This window comes from Lissotriton vulgaris, chromosome 7 (assembly GCF_964263255.1).
Source record: "Lissotriton vulgaris chromosome 7, aLisVul1.2, whole genome shotgun sequence".
Lineage (NCBI taxonomy): Eukaryota > Metazoa > Chordata > Amphibia > Caudata > Salamandridae > Lissotriton > Lissotriton vulgaris.
Genome location: NC_141695.1, coordinates 293,671,765 through 293,689,400, shown reverse-complemented (window position 1 = coordinate 293,689,400; position 17,636 = coordinate 293,671,765). Strand labels below are relative to the sequence as shown.

The 17,636-nt window shown below is 43.9% G+C and overlaps 1 protein-coding gene across 3 annotated transcripts in view; it reads left to right on the top strand.

The window, feature by feature from the left end:
• Positions 1-5,390: 5,390 nt before the first annotated feature.
• Positions 5,391-17,636, top strand: part of LOC147701417 (myeloperoxidase-like) — a 175,034-nt gene continuing 162,788 nt past the window's right edge. For 2 of the 3 annotated variants that reach the window (XR_015297463.1, XM_086930099.1), the window contains exons 1-2: positions 5,429-5,611; positions 16,295-16,371. Coding sequence is in view for 2 of the 3 variants with exons in the window: in XM_086930099.1 (XP_086786225.1) it covers positions 16,296-16,371 (76 nt within the window). In the remaining variant the exon portion in view is untranslated. Of the gene's footprint in view, positions 5,612-16,294; positions 16,372-17,636 lie in introns of all 3 variants that reach the window. The other variant, XM_086930100.1, reaches the window with a different exon arrangement.

Genomic DNA, 17,636 nt, shown 5'->3' with positions numbered 1-17,636 from the left:
AAGAGTTCAGTAAAAGAAGGCAAACAACAGGGATGAACTTGCAGAAAGGGCAAATTTCCAACATTCATTATATTACTTAAACACCTCACATCTGAGTAAATAATAGATGCCTTAAACAAATGTGTCTGTGTTTGACAGCTGTTAAATGTCAAACACCTGTATTACATTTTCAAGGAAGGCCACATCAAAAGGAAGTACTCACATAGTGTGGCTTTATGCAAATGCCATATCAATACAACTAAAGAGAAGGGATTTGTAATAGAAATTGTATTGATTACATCTTACTTGTGGTCATGTTGTTGACTTTCCTTCCTGAGATTAGCCTGCTAAGATTAAAGGCGAGGACCTGGAGCACAGCCAGTCAAAGCAGCCACCAGGAAATAAGGCCAATATTTGTCTGATAATGTAGCTGGGGCAACACTCACACACACACTGTACACTGATATGTAATGCAATTTAAAGGAACTGCACTGCTGTTCTGTTGATTTATATACTATATCCCAAAATAATACAATACAATATACCAGTAAAGTGTAATGGCTCTGAATTTTCTTAGCAAGGATTAGGCGGACTAGCCATGACACCAGGCAAATATTTGGCATGAACTGCTGTAAGTATATATTTTCAATATATCTAAGTGGTACTTCCGTCGCACAAACCTAGGCAAAACTTAGTGGCGTGGTGCACATGGTAATATACAAGCATAAAGCAAATGAGCAAGAGGAGAGAAAGCTGGGATGTGGATGGATGGTCAATGGTTTGTGATGTAGTACTCTTTAAAGAGGAGAGTCTTCAACTCTTTCCTAAACTGGAGCAGCATTGGGTCAGTCCTGATGGATATGGGGATTTTGTTCCAGATTCCTGGTACATAGATGGAAAAGCCTGCTGTATTATTGTTTCAGTTTTTACACTTCTTAGTCAGCAGTCTAATGTGTTCTGGCTGAGGGTGAGGGTTATGCACTGTACACACAGCCCAGCACATTATTGGAAGCAATGTTTCCTCTCAAAGGTTTTGCCAGAATGTTTAGAAATTCAACTCTGTGTCATTTGGTTATCATTTAATCGATTAAAAATGATACAGGGATTAATCTCACAGAAGGGCACCTCTTTTGGTCTGTAAAGCACTAAAATGAATAGGCGTAAGGATAGAGACTTTGTGCGGATTCCCCCCCCCCCCCCCCCCCCCCCCCACACACACACTTTTAACTCCCATTTGGATTGCTAGATGCTGGTTTTGTCGAGTCAGAGAGTGCACTGAGACCTGCTCACCAGATCTCAGTGCCAGTGTTCTTACCCATAACAACGTTTATGTCGAATTGGCTCTCCCTAATTGGAAAGTACAGATTGTCTTAGAAACCCATAATATGTGGTACCCAGGGTACCAAGTGCATGTAAGGGAGAATATCCACCCAGGACTGCAACACTGATTGTGCCACCCTGTGTGTTACAAAGTATAAATGACAACCAGCCTGCCACTGCAGACTAGAAGGGCAGTTGTCTCACTGTCAGTTCAACTGTGCCATTACCAATAATGGCAAAGCCACTCTTTCCCTAAACAATATATGTAAGTCTCCCCTAAGGAAGGCCTATAGAGCCCTAAGACAGGGAGATGTATATTATTAAGTTAAACATGTATGTCTATATATGTCCTTGCAGCAAAACCTCTGAAATTGTCGATTTGCTGTGGAACAGTACGTAGCCTCATGGGCTAATACAGGGTTACATATTGCCACCCCAGCCTGGCTAACTTCTGAAAGGAACTACTTAACTGAGTACTGTAAGATATCAAATTTATCATGGCATTACACCCGACCTGATGCCCAGGTAGAATTTAATGTCAGTATTAAAGTAAAGCAACCTTTTAAAAAATTGCCACTCTGTGACCCAGCTGGCCCAGTAGCCTCACACCGGTACTGCCCCACAGAGAACATTCTGCCCCTCTGGTAAGTCGTGTGAAGTACTATCAGGCTTGACAACAATAGCATCCCACTGCCAGGAGAGGTGTCACCTCCCCTTGCAAGAATGTGCTCAGGGTGTTAGCCCAAAAGACGAGCTTCAAAGGCAAAGCTGCGTTTGATGGGCAAATGGCGATTAGGTAGACAGGCTGGAGACAGGGCCAGACAGACAAGGCCAGTGCCCAAACTGATTTTCCTGTGGGCATGCAGCCCCAGGTAGCCATGTCTCTAGAGTGAGCTCCAAGCTCCTCCCAGTTGATGAGGGGCTCAGACATATTGAGAGTGGCCAGAATAGTGCATTCTGGGATTGCCAGATGCCACATATTGCTAGAAAATCGTCACCCAGTTGGAGAGGATCTGGTAGCCAATTGGCTAGTGGCTGTGTTGTTCCCTACAGAGCTCTTTCCTGGGTTAAATAAGGCAACCCTGGCACCCTGAGCCTTATATCACTTAGGAACAGGAACAAGGACCAAAGAAGGACTGCCCTGCCTTGGATTGCACAAAGCGAGGCTGCACTGTCTGATGAACTGCATCTGCTGCGCTTTTTGACAAGCAAACTTAGGACTGTGTCTGTGGCTCCTGTCTTGGAGAAAAATCACTCCTCCGTCCCAAAGCAGTGACTCCAAGGGTCTGTTGAATGGCACTCTGAAACATCACCAGGGACATTGAAGCTGAAGAAGCCCAAACCAGTGAGTTGGTAGCCACTTCAAAGGAATCACTGCTGACTTCTGCAGTATACCCCAAGAGGCTGATCCTCGATGGCCAAAAGTTGCACCTGAGTCCGTCTGACCCCAAAGTGTTGTCAGTGTCCATATTGGTCACTCAAGAGGGACACTAGCCTCCACTAAAGGATTTCACTCCACCCATGGTGTACAGAGAGTGGTAGTCGGGCCACAACTGGTCTTCCTGGGTCTCAAAGAGGACTTTGAGGGACCCAGACTTCTGTGGAATCACCATCCAGGCACCTTGGTTGACCGTACCAATTGCCAGACCATATATGAGCATCATTCCATCCTGTATCCTCAGCATCAGAACCACTCCATTAAAGCCTTTGGCGGTCATACTGTAAAGTTTAGAACTGGACTGAAAAACGCTCTAGTGGCCAGGTAACTATCCAGGTCTACCCCACTGGCAGCCCAGACCTTTATCCTAGGGGACTTGGTCAACCACGCCAGGCCAAAGTAGCCAAACTAACTTCCATAAACTTTTTGAAAAAGTTTGTAAACTTTTGATTGACCAATGCTTGTTAGCAATTGAAAATAAAAGGTATAAAAATCTGGATCTCCGGAACCCTTCAGTTGATTTTGCTCATCAAGAACTATAAAAATTCATACTGATAAAATCTATTTTCTTAAATAGGTGTTGTGTTTCTTTCATGTTGTGTGGCTTTCCTATTTTGTTGTCTGTACTGGTAAATACGTGACGTGTGTTAAGGTCAACAACTTCTGGGGGTGACACCTACAGCGTTGACCTTTTCTGATATCTCACTCCAGTGCCTCCTCTTAGTGCTGTCCGGCACAGTGAGGGACAGCCTCCCGAATAGCTGCCTGTGCACCCTCACAACCTCCTCCACCAACACCTGCAGCTCTGTGCTACTGAACTTTGGCTTTCTCTTCTGGCCAGCCTTCTGGCTCTCAGTGGTGTTTGCCATCTTGCTCTCAACAGTTCTCTGCCTCCTGCTCACTGTGAGTGTTCAGCTCAGGCAGGCTCTCCAGAAAGTTCTTAATTAGCTGCACCTGCCAGGGTTGCCACTCCCTGCTTGGGTGGGGGAGGGGGGATCCACCTCATTGGCTGTATCGGATTTTACCGAATCGGATTTTACCGATTCGGATTTTACCGAATCGGATTTTACCGAATCGGTTTGTTCAATGCATTCCTATGGGCTTTTAGGCCATGGGTGTGTTTTCAGACCTCCGAATCGGTACTTGCCGAATCGGAATTTACCGATTCGGCTATTTCCGATTCGGTGGTAGCCGATTCGGTACTTTCCGATTCGGTCCGTGCCGATTCGGTACGTAGCGATTCACAATACCGATGCCTACCGAATCGGTATTATTTTGCTGTTTTTTTCCTACATGTCGTTTTCCAATTTCAGAATACCGATTCGGCCCGCCTCGGTATTTTGAAATCGGAAAATCCCTTTTACCTACATCGGGCCCTAAGTGATTTCCCCCAAATCACAGGATGTTGAGCCGGCGCCAAGACTCGAATCTGGTTCCACACTTCCTAATTCAGCAGCTCTGGCCATTACAGCACTTCCTCTCCATCACTTTTGTAGTGAAGCCTTGAAACAAAAATCAATTTTGGCATTTACTAACACCATGCAAAGCCATTTTGTGTGGTTTTGCGTGGTTTAGTAAATACAAAGTAACGCAACAGAGTGCATAGTGCTGCTTTGCATTACTTTGCCTCGGGTAGGCATTGCATGGGTTGCACATGGGAGTTCCCATGCATCCACCCATGTATTTTGATGCAAACCCAGATTTACAAAGGCTTGTAATATTGGGTTTGCGTTCAAATGGTGTACGTACCCGACAGAGGTGTCATGAGGAGAAATATCTTTCTTTCTCCTCGTTACTGCCTCCTTCCATGTGTGCATTCTGCAGAACACATAGAAGGAAGAATATGTCTCTAAGCATTGTTTTGTGCAAGAAGGTACTCCTTCCTGCGCAAATCCATCCTGCCTTTAACACATGCATCTTTGTACTATGGTGCAGGGGGACCTGCTTTGGTGCTAGGCAGCATGCAGTGCCCCAGAGCAAAGAGAGACCATAAATGGTCTTGATGTTGGTAAATATGGAACATTCCCGCTCGCTCCCTTTCACTCAACGCAGTGCGGCAAGCTCCCTCTCTGCATGTATGCTAATAAACGGTGAATATTTATAGACATACAACACCCCGTGCAGGCACATTTGCCTCAAAAGAAATCAGTGGGTAAAATTGGTAACATTACAAGTAAAGACTGTGCTCAGGATGGACTCTCAGCAGACCTCATGCTCAGGAGGTTCCATGACCTCTACCTGCTGGGAGAAGGCCCCCTGCTAGAATCAATAGTACATGACTCAAGATCAATTCATCATTGATTCAATCCCAGATCCTTCTTCACAGGAGACTTCCTTATTCTGAAATAAACCCTCACATTTGCACTTCACTTACCGTGAGAGGCCGTAACCTCCCATAAACAATAGGTTACTCACACACTAGGCAGATAACAGCCTACTGTTTATACAGGTGAATATTTTTTCAACACCTCCAGACACATTTTTCACCATCGATTTGCAAACAGAAAGGTGAACCTGGCAGTGATCAAATGGTAGGCTCCACACCTATTCCTGAGAACTGACACTATTTGACAGTCCATGTTGTAAAATATAGGTCTCAGTTGATTGGAATGTCTGATTCACTGAAATATAAACATAGCCAGTATAGATTGCCATCATATTTTTTACAAGCCAGCTGGCAGGCACGCATCTCCATATACATCCTCATCATGGCTTTGGGTGGGATGCAAGGCCGCTCCATCAAGAGGGCCAGGGGCGTGTCTCCTGCTAGCTAATGGCTGAAGGAAGAGTGGGCGTATTCTTTTGCCCAAACTAAAAGGTATAAATGTACTGGGGTCAATAGTTTGAATGAGTGAGGAGAGAGGCGCTACTCAGGTAAGGCAAACTCTTCCATAAGTAACTGTTAATAACTGACTGATGAGAAACCTGAACGTTTTTTAAAATAATAATTGCAAATGATATGGTACCTCGCCTGGCTATTGCACGCGCCTCTTGACTGCAGTGTCTCATTGGCTTTGCTAGCTCAATATGTCTCCATGTGTTTTTAGCCAATGCAATGCCTACCTGGGACACTCTCCAGTGCATTGGTGGCTAATTCCTGTTCTATCACATGGAATACCCTTCTTGCTGAAGCTTTCTGAAGACTTTCTGATGGTTTCAGTGCTAACTTCAGATCCCTGTTTTATGTATTTTTCGTTTTTGCTTTGAGTCTTTGAGATGTTCTTGTATTTTGATTGCATTTTCTTTTGACAGTTTATTAAATGTCTGCTTTTGGTTTTAGCTTTTTTTACTTTTGGTGATGATTTATTACGATGCTATTTGGCGGGTGGTGGTGAAGTCAGGCTTTATAATGTTTAAAGAAAAGTAAAAAATCAAATACAATTAACAAATGTGGATTGAATACAGACATGCAAGACATTTTACCATGCTCAAGTAAGTATCTGTGAGTTTCACCCTGCTTCATTTCACAAACAATACTGCTATAGAAACCCAGCTACAGACTTTCCACTGTACATTTAGCTAGTCAATAAATGTTCTTCTGAGCTACTCAAGAAAACTGATCAAATGCATCATTTAGCGTTAAGTATTCATTTTTTTCAGAATTTGTAATTTGTAATTTATATTTATATAGCGTGTTATCACTAACGGTCTCTAAGCGCTGACAGAGAGGGGACCTGCTTTAGATAGGTGGCGAGGAGACGGTACTTTACTGTGTGCCCCATGCTTCCTTAAAAAGGAGGGTCTTTAGTTGTTTCCTGAAAGGAAACAAGGAGTGTTCCTTTCGGGTATTATCGGGTAGTTTGTTCCAGATCTGTGGGATGATAGTGGAGAATGCTCTGCCCCCAAAGGAGACCAGGCGAGAGCGGGGCAGACAAGCATCCTAGCCTCCGAAGATCGGAGTGCTCTGGTTGGGGCGTAGTTGACTCGGCTATTTTTGATGTATTTCTGTACCTGGCCGTAAAATGGCTTTGTGGGCGATACAGAGGCCCTTGAATTTTATCCTTGCCCTGATCGGGAGCCAGTGAAGTGGGCGCAGGAGGGGAGAGGCATGGGTGCGACGGGGAACCTTAAACACTAATCGGGCCGCGTCATTCATAATGATCTGGAGTCTGGCTAGTTAGTAGTCTGGAAGTCCTAGGTAGAGGGAGTTTCCATAGTCCAGCCTGGATATAATAAGTGCAACTACCACTCGTTTGAGGGTCTCGAAGGTAAGGAGGGGGGCCAGTTTCCGCAGCTGCCTCAGTAGGCTCGAGCAGACACCTACTATTGTTGATACTTGTAGGGCCATAGTAAGTTTATTATCAATCTTGATGCCCAGGCTTTTAACTGCCGTGGCTGGCTCGGGGTATTTGCCCAGCTCTTTTGGCCAGAAAAGGCTGTTCCAAAGGTTGGTGTCGGTGGTGTCGGCCAGCACCTCAGTCTTGTCTGGATTGATTTTAAGAAAGTTGGCCGACATCCAATTGATTGTAAATTTAAGAATGTTCTGAACTCTGGTGTGGGCTGAGGGAGAGTTATCGATCTGGATGATAATTTGGGTGTCATCAGCGTAGTTATATATTTGACACTACAGCTGGTTTAGTGCAGCTATCAGGGGTTGGAGGTATGCATTAAACAAGAGGGGAGACAGTGCCGATCCCTGCGGGACTCCACATGGGAGTGTGCCTGGTCTGGACACCACATCACCCAGGTGCACTCTCTGAGAGCGGTCTTTCAGGAAGGATGTAAGCCAAGTCAGAGCCATGCCCTGAACCCCAAACCCAGACAGCCTTGACAGAAGAAGCTCGTGGTTAACGGTATCAAACGCCGCAGATAAGTCTAAAAGGATCAGGGCATGGGGTTCCTTGGAGTCGGCCCGCAGTCTCAGTCCGTCTAGTACAGATAACATAACTAATTCTGTACTATGGTATGCTCGAAAACCTGCCTGATTGAATTGTAACAGGTGATTTGCCTCCAGATGGTATGCAAGTGAGGCGAGCACATGCTGTTCGAGGACTTTAGAGAGGAATGGAAGCTGGGATATTGTAATCAAGCCTTTTATAGCTACTTTGGTACAACACCACTGCGTATTTAAGCATTAATAACGGCTTTGATTGCTGAACATGAATTTACTCATACTTTTTTATGTATCCTGGCTCAAAGACCATCGATCCAGAGACAGACGCCTCCCTTCTCTTAATTATTGGCAGACAGTCTTCTTCTCTCAGAACAGAACACTTACTAAGACTCATTCATTCGAGGTCTTCCCACCTTCCACAGGTGTACAATCATCATATAAAACACTAGTTGAAAACTGCCCATTGATTACTTTCATTGTTTTGCAGAATCCACTTTTATTGCATGTATTTAACAAAGACTCAATTGTTGAGCTGACTGGTGGTTTCTTCAGTTCTTTTACCACTTTGAAACATGGTTTTGATGAAGTTTGGTGCATTTAAAATTCTGGATGCATAATATGTTCCTTCTATGTGATAGCTCTATGGTTGTGACGCATAGCTAACTATTGACTCTTTCAACCAGCCCACCTGTATTCATGGCATTGTGACTATGTTGTGTGCTGGATGGGTTCACACTTTCTTAAGAATAGGCCTACTAAATCTGAAATTCTTCCTCTCTTTCATAGACTTAACTGTTGATGCAACTCCTTATAGCCTCAACACTGGGACAATGTCCCTCCCCTGTTTGTAAGGTCATGAATCTGGGCACTGTTTCTAAGGTCATAAATCTGGGCATATTTCTAGATAATACACTTGATCTTAATGCCAAATCTCCATTGTCACCAAATCCTGTCTTCAGGCTACTCAGCAACAGTTTACCTTTCATTTCCTTCTCTCAGCTTATTTTGACTGGCAATGCCTTCTTAAATTCCAGACTTGACTATGGTAATACAGTTTACCGTGGCATAAATAGAATTGCCACTGTCAGACTTTCAAAAATTCAAAACTCAGATCAGGAGCAGTTTATACCTAATACAATTTAATTCTAATTCATCTCATTGGAAATCTTTTCATTGGCTTCCAATTGCTAAAATGATTCTATTCAAGGTGGCATGCATCATGCACAAACTCCAGGCTGGTGGGGCACCTACATTTCTATCCCATAACTTCACCAAACATCAGCTATCCCATACCCTTTTTATACGCTCTCAACACCTGCCTATAATTCTCACTTTTAAGCTCACACATTGAGACGCTATCAGGGTACTCGTCCACATACAGAACTTCATTACTTCGGAAATCCGTTCCATTTCTCAACTCCTTCATTTCAGAAAAGCTATCAAAACCTGGCTATGACTCTAACTACTCCTCTGGCCTCTAGGCAACACAAAGGCTGTGAAACTGCATCAGGCATCACTGTGCACTCTATAAACCCCCATAAACAAGTAAAGAAATCACAAAATTAATGAATTAATTGATTGATTAATGCCAGTTTTTATAGGTTGGGGTGGTGGAGTGAGCTAAAGAATGGTGATGGATTAAACCCAGAGCAGTTGACTGGGGGTGAGTGTTTGATTTGCTCAAATGCTCCGTCCATCATCCCCTTTTGTTTCGCTTTGTTCGCCATAAGTTGGCAGGGTATGCTCAGACGTGAGTCCCTTGCTCACTTTGCCACTGGATTCAAGATAGCCAGGCTGATGAGGATTATGAGTCCGAAACCGGTCCCAGGATGCTTGTTTCCCTTCCAGGGAAGATATGGCTTGGCAGTTCGGGCTGAACTGTTCCCATGAGTCACAGGGTCAGACTGATTTGCATATGGCCTTGTTTGAACTGGGGTGGCGGATTGAGCTAAAGAATGGTGATCAATTAAACCCAGATCAGTTGACTGGGGGTGAGTGTTTGATTTGCTCAAACGCTCCGTCCATCATCCCCTTTTGTATCGCTTTGATCGCCATAAGTTGGCAAGGTATGCTCAGACGTGAGTCCCTTGCTCACTTTGCCACTGGATTCAAGTTAGCCTGGCTGATGAGGATTATGAGTCCGAAATCGGTCCCAGGATGCTTTTTTCCAGTCCAGGGAAGATATTGCTTGGCAGTTCGGGCTGGATTGTTCCCATGAGGCACAGGGTCAGACTGATTTGCATATGGCCATGTTTGAACTGGGGTGGCGGAATGAGCTACAGAATGGTGATGGATTAAACCCAGATCAGTTGACTGGGGTGAGTGTTTGATTTGCTCAAACGCGCCGCCCATCATCCCCTTTTGCATCGCTTTGTTTGCCATAAGTTGGCAGGGTATGCTCAGACTTGAGTCCCTTGCTCACTTTGCCACTGGATTCAAGATAGCCCAGCTGATGAGGATTATGAGTCCGAAAACGGTCCCAGGATGATTGTTTCCGGTCCAGGGAAGATATGGTTTGGCAGTTCGGGCTGGACCGTTCCCATGAGCACAGGGTCATACTGATTTGCATATGGCCATGTTTGAACTGGGGTGGCGGAGTGAGCTAAAGAATGGTGATGGATTAAACCCAGATCAGATGACTGGGGGTGAGTGTTTGAATTGCTCAAACGCTCCGTCCATCATCCCATTTTGCACCTCTTTGTTTGCCATAAGTTTGCAGGGTATGCTCAGACGTGAGTCCCTTGCTCACTTTGCCACTGGATTCAATATAGCCTGGCTGATGAGGATTATGAGTCCGAAACTGGTCCCAGGATGCTTGTTTCCGTTCCAGGGAAGATATGGCTTGGCAGTTCGGGCTGAACTGTTCCCATGAGTCACAGGGTCAGACTGATTTGAATATGGCCTTGTTTGAACTGGGGTGGCGGAGTGAGCTAAAGTATGGTGATGAATTAAACCCAGATCAGTTGACTGGGGGTGAGTGTTTGATTTGCTAAAACGCTCCGTCCATCATCCCCTTTTGTATCGCTTTGTTCGCCATAAGTTGGCAGGGTATGCTCAGAAGTGAGTCCCTTGCTTACTGTGCCACTGGATTTAAGATAGCCTGGCTGATGAGGATTATGAGTCCAAAACTGGTCCCAGGATACTTTTTTCCGGTCCAGGGAAGATATGGCTTGGCAGTTCGGGCTGGACTGTTCCCATGAGGCACAGGGTCAGACTGATTTGCATATGGCCATGTTTGAACTGGGGTGGCGGAGTGAGCTAAAGAAAGGTGATGGATTAAACCCAGATCAGTTGACTGGGGGTGAGTGTTTGATTTGCTCAAACGCGCCGCCCATCATCCCCTTTTGTATTGCTTTGTTCGCAATAAATTGGCAAGGTATGCTCAGACTTGAGTCCCTTGCTCACTTTGCCACTGGATTCAAGATAGCCTGGCTGATGAGGATTATGAGTCCGAAACCGGTCACAGGATGCTTGTTTCCGGTCCAGGGAAGATATGGCTTGGCAGTTCGGGCTGGACTATTCCCATGAGGCACAGGGTCAGACTGATTTGCATATGGCCATGTTTGAACTGGGGTGGCGGAGTGAGCTAAAGAATGGTGATGGATTAAATCCAGATCAGTTGACTGGGGTGAGTGTTTTATTTGCTCAAACGCGCCGCCCATCATCCCCTTTTGTATCAGGATATAAGCAATAGGCATTTAAATGGGTCCCTTCGGGCCCTGTATTCATTCCCTTAACTTTTTAGGCAAAAGCACTAATTGATCTCTGAATAAAGAGTGTAAAAGCATTGAGGTAACCATATTGTTTTGCTTACATTTCACATTCTTTACTGAATCTTGCATTCCCTATGAGTATTTGCATTTTCCAGGATGTTGTTACTTTTTTTATCAGGCAACACATTACTCTTGGCTAGTGCATAATATGAATTCAGTCACATCCATGTTTTATGGCATGGCACAAATGAGTTGTAGCAGAAGGCATTGCGAGTTTCTTTCAGTGGGGCAGTTTGGTGTTCAGCGGGGACGAGGATGTGGCACTATGGCCTGAGCTGCAGAATTTGGAATTGGGGAACCGGGTTCAGCCTTCATGATAAGTCCACCAGATCTCTCTCCTGAGGGAGCACATTCCCATGCTAGACCTTAGAAGGCCCCCCTAGACCTTAGAAGCCCTGGTGTCTTAGCAAAAGCAGGTAAAGCCTAGCTGAGGCAAGTGTGGATTAAGGCCTACAAAGCATCCTACACTATAGTGACAACGGCTTTATCACTGAGGTCACAGGACCCTTGAGGCTAGTTTGCCTCACCTATTTGTACCTCCATTGGCCGTGTTTCATCAGTAGTGGTGCAATTCACCAGGGATCGGCAATGCAGGATTTGCATGTACACCAAACTTAGGGGCCGATTAGTATGGCGGACGGACCTGAGTCCGTCCGCCACCCCGGAGTAGGAGGGACCGTCCACAGGGGCAGCTGCGGTCACTCCGTGCAAATTAGGATGTGACCGCAACCCTGGCGGTCACATCCTGTATTTTTAACATTGCGGTGGGTGCTGCGTGAAGCAGCACCCGCTGCAATGTTAAAAATGTAAGCTGTGCATTAGCATGAACACCGCGCAGTGCCTGCCGCTTTGTGCATGCAAATGCAGGGGGGTACCACAGGTACCCCCCATGTGCACCCCTCACCCCCCTTCACCCCTGGGGGCCCGCAACAGGCCCCCAAACAAAAATCTGTATGCCTTTGCACGGCGGAAATGCCGCCGTGTAAAGGCATAGTACTCCAGACATCCTGATATGGCTGGCGGTGTCTGATAGACACCGCCAGCCATGTTAGTGCTTTTTCGCCGCGGTCGGAAGCCGACCGCAGCGGAAAAGCTGCGGACGGAATGCCAGATCCACCAGCCATCCTAATATGGCGGTGGGTCTTTCGAGGCTCCGCGGCAGTTTTCCCGCATCCACCGGGGTGGCGGTGGCTTCCGCTGGCCCGGAGGATGCGGGAAAACCTCAATCATAATAGGCCCCTAAGTTTGACAAGTTTGTGGTCTCTCAGATTCATGCACAGGCACTTTTAACATGTACTGCCTGCTTTGGGACCGCTGGAATTATGCAGCAATGGAGTACAAAATTAAGACACAGTGTTGACTAAATTATGCATCCCAAAAAAGGGTGCGGCGTAATGCAGTACATTTTCGGACCCTTTTTTAATTTTTACATTTTTACACATACTAACAGTTGTTGCAAAGATTTTGCCACTTTAGTACCAGTGTGACATACAAATGCAGTAGTGAGAGAGGTGACCAGTCTCCCTTTGCAAAGGGCCGTCCACTTTGCAGCAAGTTGTCTTATTTTTTATTAACTTTTGATCCATTTGTGGAACAAACTATTTTTTAGTTAAAATCACCAATTATGCAGCATATGATGTCTTATGTGGCAAATATGGCAGAGCCATAATTATGTTAAAAACTTGCAAGCTTTGCCATTCATGATTTAATTACTCTTGTGGAAAAAGGGAGGCGAATTGCTGATGACAGAAACTGTAAAGCCCAGAGACAAATGGCTTGTGATTCCACTTTTAAGCTTATTTGGGATATTCTGCAATTGGAAATGTATCCCAATTTGTCAATACATTTAAATGTCAATAACTCATATTAAACATTAATTAAACATGTGTATCCATTGGTTAAAAAAAAAGCGTAATAAGCTGTAACTGGTCAGTGAAATGCCAAACAAATACCAAAAATTAGGATGTTTTTCTCATTCTGGCTATACCTCTCACTCCGCCCATTTACACATTCCTAGGGTTATTCCCGCCGTCTGATTTTTCGCCCACACTTCCCCTACTTTTTTCCCCACTTCCACCACTGGACCACACCCACCACAAATGGGATTATTTTGTAATGGTTGTGTACGGAAAATAATAGAACGTATCATATTCAGTATTTCAGTTGCAAAAACTTAGCATCTACCCAGCACCAGAAAATGTCCATAGAAGAGAGTCTCTCTTTGATGTCACCTCATTAAATTTACCTTATTTATAGCCACAGTTATATCTCAATAAGGTTTGTCTACAGTGTTGGCGTCACACTAATGTTCCTCCTCATTGGCTTCTTGGAATAGGCTCAGACTGTTTATGAACCAGACATATTGACCTCATTTACAGAGAGTGGTTGAAATCCATATTTTCCAGCAGCCCCTTTCTTGTCCCTCTTTCACATTCTGGTGGTGCAGTGTCTCAGTGAGAGCAGCTCACACTTTATTCAACACCATTATGCACTGCTTCGCCCACCTCCATCCCCCTTTCCCTCCCTCTGCCTCACTTCTCCCCTCACCTCTCACTCCTTTTCTCCATCTGTTATCATTTTCACTTCCTCATCACCCACTCCTCTGAGCTGCATCCCCCCATGTATTCCTCATTTTCCTTATTGCACATCTCTCCCACAGACCACTCCCATATGTTGTTTCTTACTTACACAGTACAGAGAATATTTATTTAACCAATTTACTTCCTGTGCATTAGCTCATAACTGTACATCTATACTATCTTTCCAGTCTCAGTGTTTCACTCGCTCTCTTTTTAGGGCTTTTCTCCTCACCTCACTTATTCTCTCACACCCCTCCCTTCCACTCTTTCCCTTCCTCTGCGCCCCCTCTCTTTTCCTCATACTGCCTTATCTCGTGTTGCTCAGGCTGAATGTCTTTGGCACAACACTGATCCCTCCTCAGTTATTTCTCCACTTACTCCAGTTATACGAACTGAGAAATGTGGAGTGTAAATCAGATGACACCCATGCTTTTATGAGATTTCAAAGGCATGCAGATGCCTCATCCCTCTTCTATTTGCAAAGCCAATAGCTCTATATTTAACTAATGCGAGACCTATTGCATTGCAAATGCTTGTCTTCTCTGCGGGCACAGATTGTATGATATCAGAGAGGAACTAGAACACTCAGAGTTACTGCACAATCCTATTTCTTCCAGATCTCCATCAGACAATAAATGTTGTACAATTAGTCCAGATATATTGTGCCAGATGCTGACCGACACCTGTTATCTGGGATTTTACTACATTTGTGGGGTCCATATAATTGTTTAGGAGGATAGTTTAGTACTTGCTTACCATAGGTTTTCTCCACTGTGAGACGGGGTTTCTGGCTGCAGGTCGTGGTCTGGTCCCAGATGGGCGCAGACGAGCTTCCTTTGAGGCTTTTCCAGCAGGCCATTAGTGCAGATGTGCCTGTGGCTGATGTAAATAGCAGGACTGGCTCAAAATGTTTTAAAACAATTAAACTGTACCCCAAGATAGTAGCCAAAAAAGGCAACCGGGAAATAGGAATCAGCCCCAGAGTGAGCAATCCAAAAGTAGAATCATGCTGATTCTAAAATCGCTAACTCACTTAACAAATTAGAACATTAAACAAGCAAAGTTTAAAAAGTTTTCAAAAAACTGCTCGCTTCACGAAAAATTGGTACCGATACAAGTTACCCTATATTGCCATCTGACACAAGGATCATCAGTATGTCTCAGTGCTCCCAGTTTTTCAGTCAGATTAGCTGGGAAGGTTCTGCCTAAGGTTATTACTATGTCCAATTGCAATAATGGGACATAATGTCTGTTGCAATGTGCTAAAATAACATTTGGAAACTTATTTTTTTATTTTTGCAATCTCTGTGGACCTCATAAAGCACAAAATGTTAAGCAAATAGTCACAAAAGATATTCTCTCAAAGTAAATACTTTTCTTACAAATAAAGTCATTGCAAATAACTTTGCCTATAATCTAAGTGGGTTATTTATGGACAATGTCCTCCATACGCCAAACTCTAAATAACCTCCTAAGCTGGAACATTGTGTAGAGTTTGTCATTTTCTCTCAACTTCTAGTAAAAAATTTTAAAGCTTCTCCCAAAACTAGGTCAGTGTGCCAAATTATTTGGAATGCCTATATTTCCGAAACTCTCCATAAATTCAGCAAGAAGAATTTAGCCAAATTGATTATATGGTCTTCATGAAACTTCAAAATGATGGGCAGTAGTTAGATTTAGGAAGGAACTGAAAACATGCCAGTGTCTATTAGAAACTCTAAATACAGACTACATTCCACTGGCTGAATTTCTTCCGATTTGGGAATATTATTGTGGGGGAATTTCAGCCACTGGATTATTCTCAACATTAAAAAGTTGCTACAGAAATGTGAGGATTTTCAGTTCAGTCCAAACTCTAAATGAGGTCGAATTACGTTTTTACATACTAGGCAAAATTATTGTTATTTATGGAAATGTTCTCATGCAAAAAAACATTTCTGTTTTTTTTTTAAGCAAAGCCAGAGTAAAAAAATCATGCAAATGTGTCATTCACTATTCATATAGACATTGTGCAAAAAGTTTATTTGTCAGTTGATTTTCCTGCGAAACATATTTTTAAGAGGTTTTCTCAAAGAATTCTTTAAAAAAAAATGGAAATATCATTGTAAATGTATTTTATACAGGATTTTCTGAAATGTCCTGAAACCTAGTCCTGCAATTTCGCACACCTCTGACATCAAACCTCTGTTATTATGTTGTACATGAACTTTATTTTAATTGCAACACAAGACTTTATATTTTTATTAGTTCTTCATTGTGTCAATGTTACGAAGAATGATGTGTTCAGTGTGCCGTGTAAAAACACTTCTAAGTTGCAGTACTCCAGCTGTGCAAGCACCATCACATTACGTTTTGTGATTTTCTTTCACAGGATGGGGCATCTTTCACCTTTTGTCTGGGTTCTATTGGTCATTGGCCAGTTCCAGAAATCAGAGTCACGATGTCCAGGTAAGGCTTTGAGCCCACCTCCTCTTATGGGTCATTTATTTGGGAGGAAAGGTATATTGTGCTCTCTGTTACAGACAAACGCATTTTCAATTCTCCAGCCTAAAGTTTTACCTCTCCTAAAATGTGTCTGTGTCAAGCATCCCCCTTGCCACTGAACTAAAAGAAACAGAACAACCTGACATGAGACCAATTGGTTTCAGTGGAAGGCAAATGTGGAGGTCAAATGTCTTGGGATCTTATTTATGGGCTTTTGCCGTAGGGCAGCGCCACAGGCCTCCCTGCAGCGCTGCCCTACAGCAAAAGGAAAGGGCTGGAATGCACTGTATCTATATGATACGGCACATTCATGTCCGTTTCCCTTGCGCCGGCTCACAATGGGCTGCCGTACGCCAACTCAGGCTCCGTTGCACCATGGTGCAAGGGTGCCTGCGTTGCGGGGATGATTGATTTTGTGCAGGCAGAGACCCTTCGTGCACAAAATCATTTGCAATGCTATTGGTCTCGCCTTTAGACCCTTATATGTATTAAGCTATGCAGCACAGAAGTCTGGGTGCTGAAACATCTACTGTTCTTTAACATGGTGGAAAAGAAGCATCAAACTGCGTTACATATCAGGCATGGGAACAAATGGAGAGAAATATTGCCTTTCAATGGGAAACGGTATAGTCCAAAGCTCTGTTTTTGATATAAAATCAGGGCCTTCTGTGGTCATATCACTGAAAATATAAGATTTGAAAAAAATATTATTGTCTGCGGGTGCTCGTGGAAGACAATTTCTAAGGACTGAAATCTAGAGAATGCTAAAGTGATTCTGGTATTTTACTGACCTCTGCTGGTCCTTTTTTATCAAGAAAGTTAAATAGAAGCAGTTGCCAGAATTTTTTTTAAAAAGAAAGTCCTTCAGCAGAAAGCAATTCTAGTATTTTACTGGCCTCTATTGGTCCTTTTTATTAAGACAGTTAAATAGAGGCAGTTGAACAGAAAAAAAGTCACAAAGCGGACACAGACAAGTCCTAGGGCTGATCTCCAGAGGCCACAAAGTACATACACATATAAATATAGACTAATATATAAGTATATACTAAAATATATACAAGAGGTCTCAGATGTGTGACCTAAAAATGAAAGCACAAGGAGAATTCTTTGCATTTCTGTTCTTTGTGCCTACTTAACGCCACCCCTGGGGTGGCGTCGGTTCTGATGCATTCCCAAGTTTACGATGACTCGTAAATCTGGGAATGTGTCGGTCTCTATGGGTGTTTCAT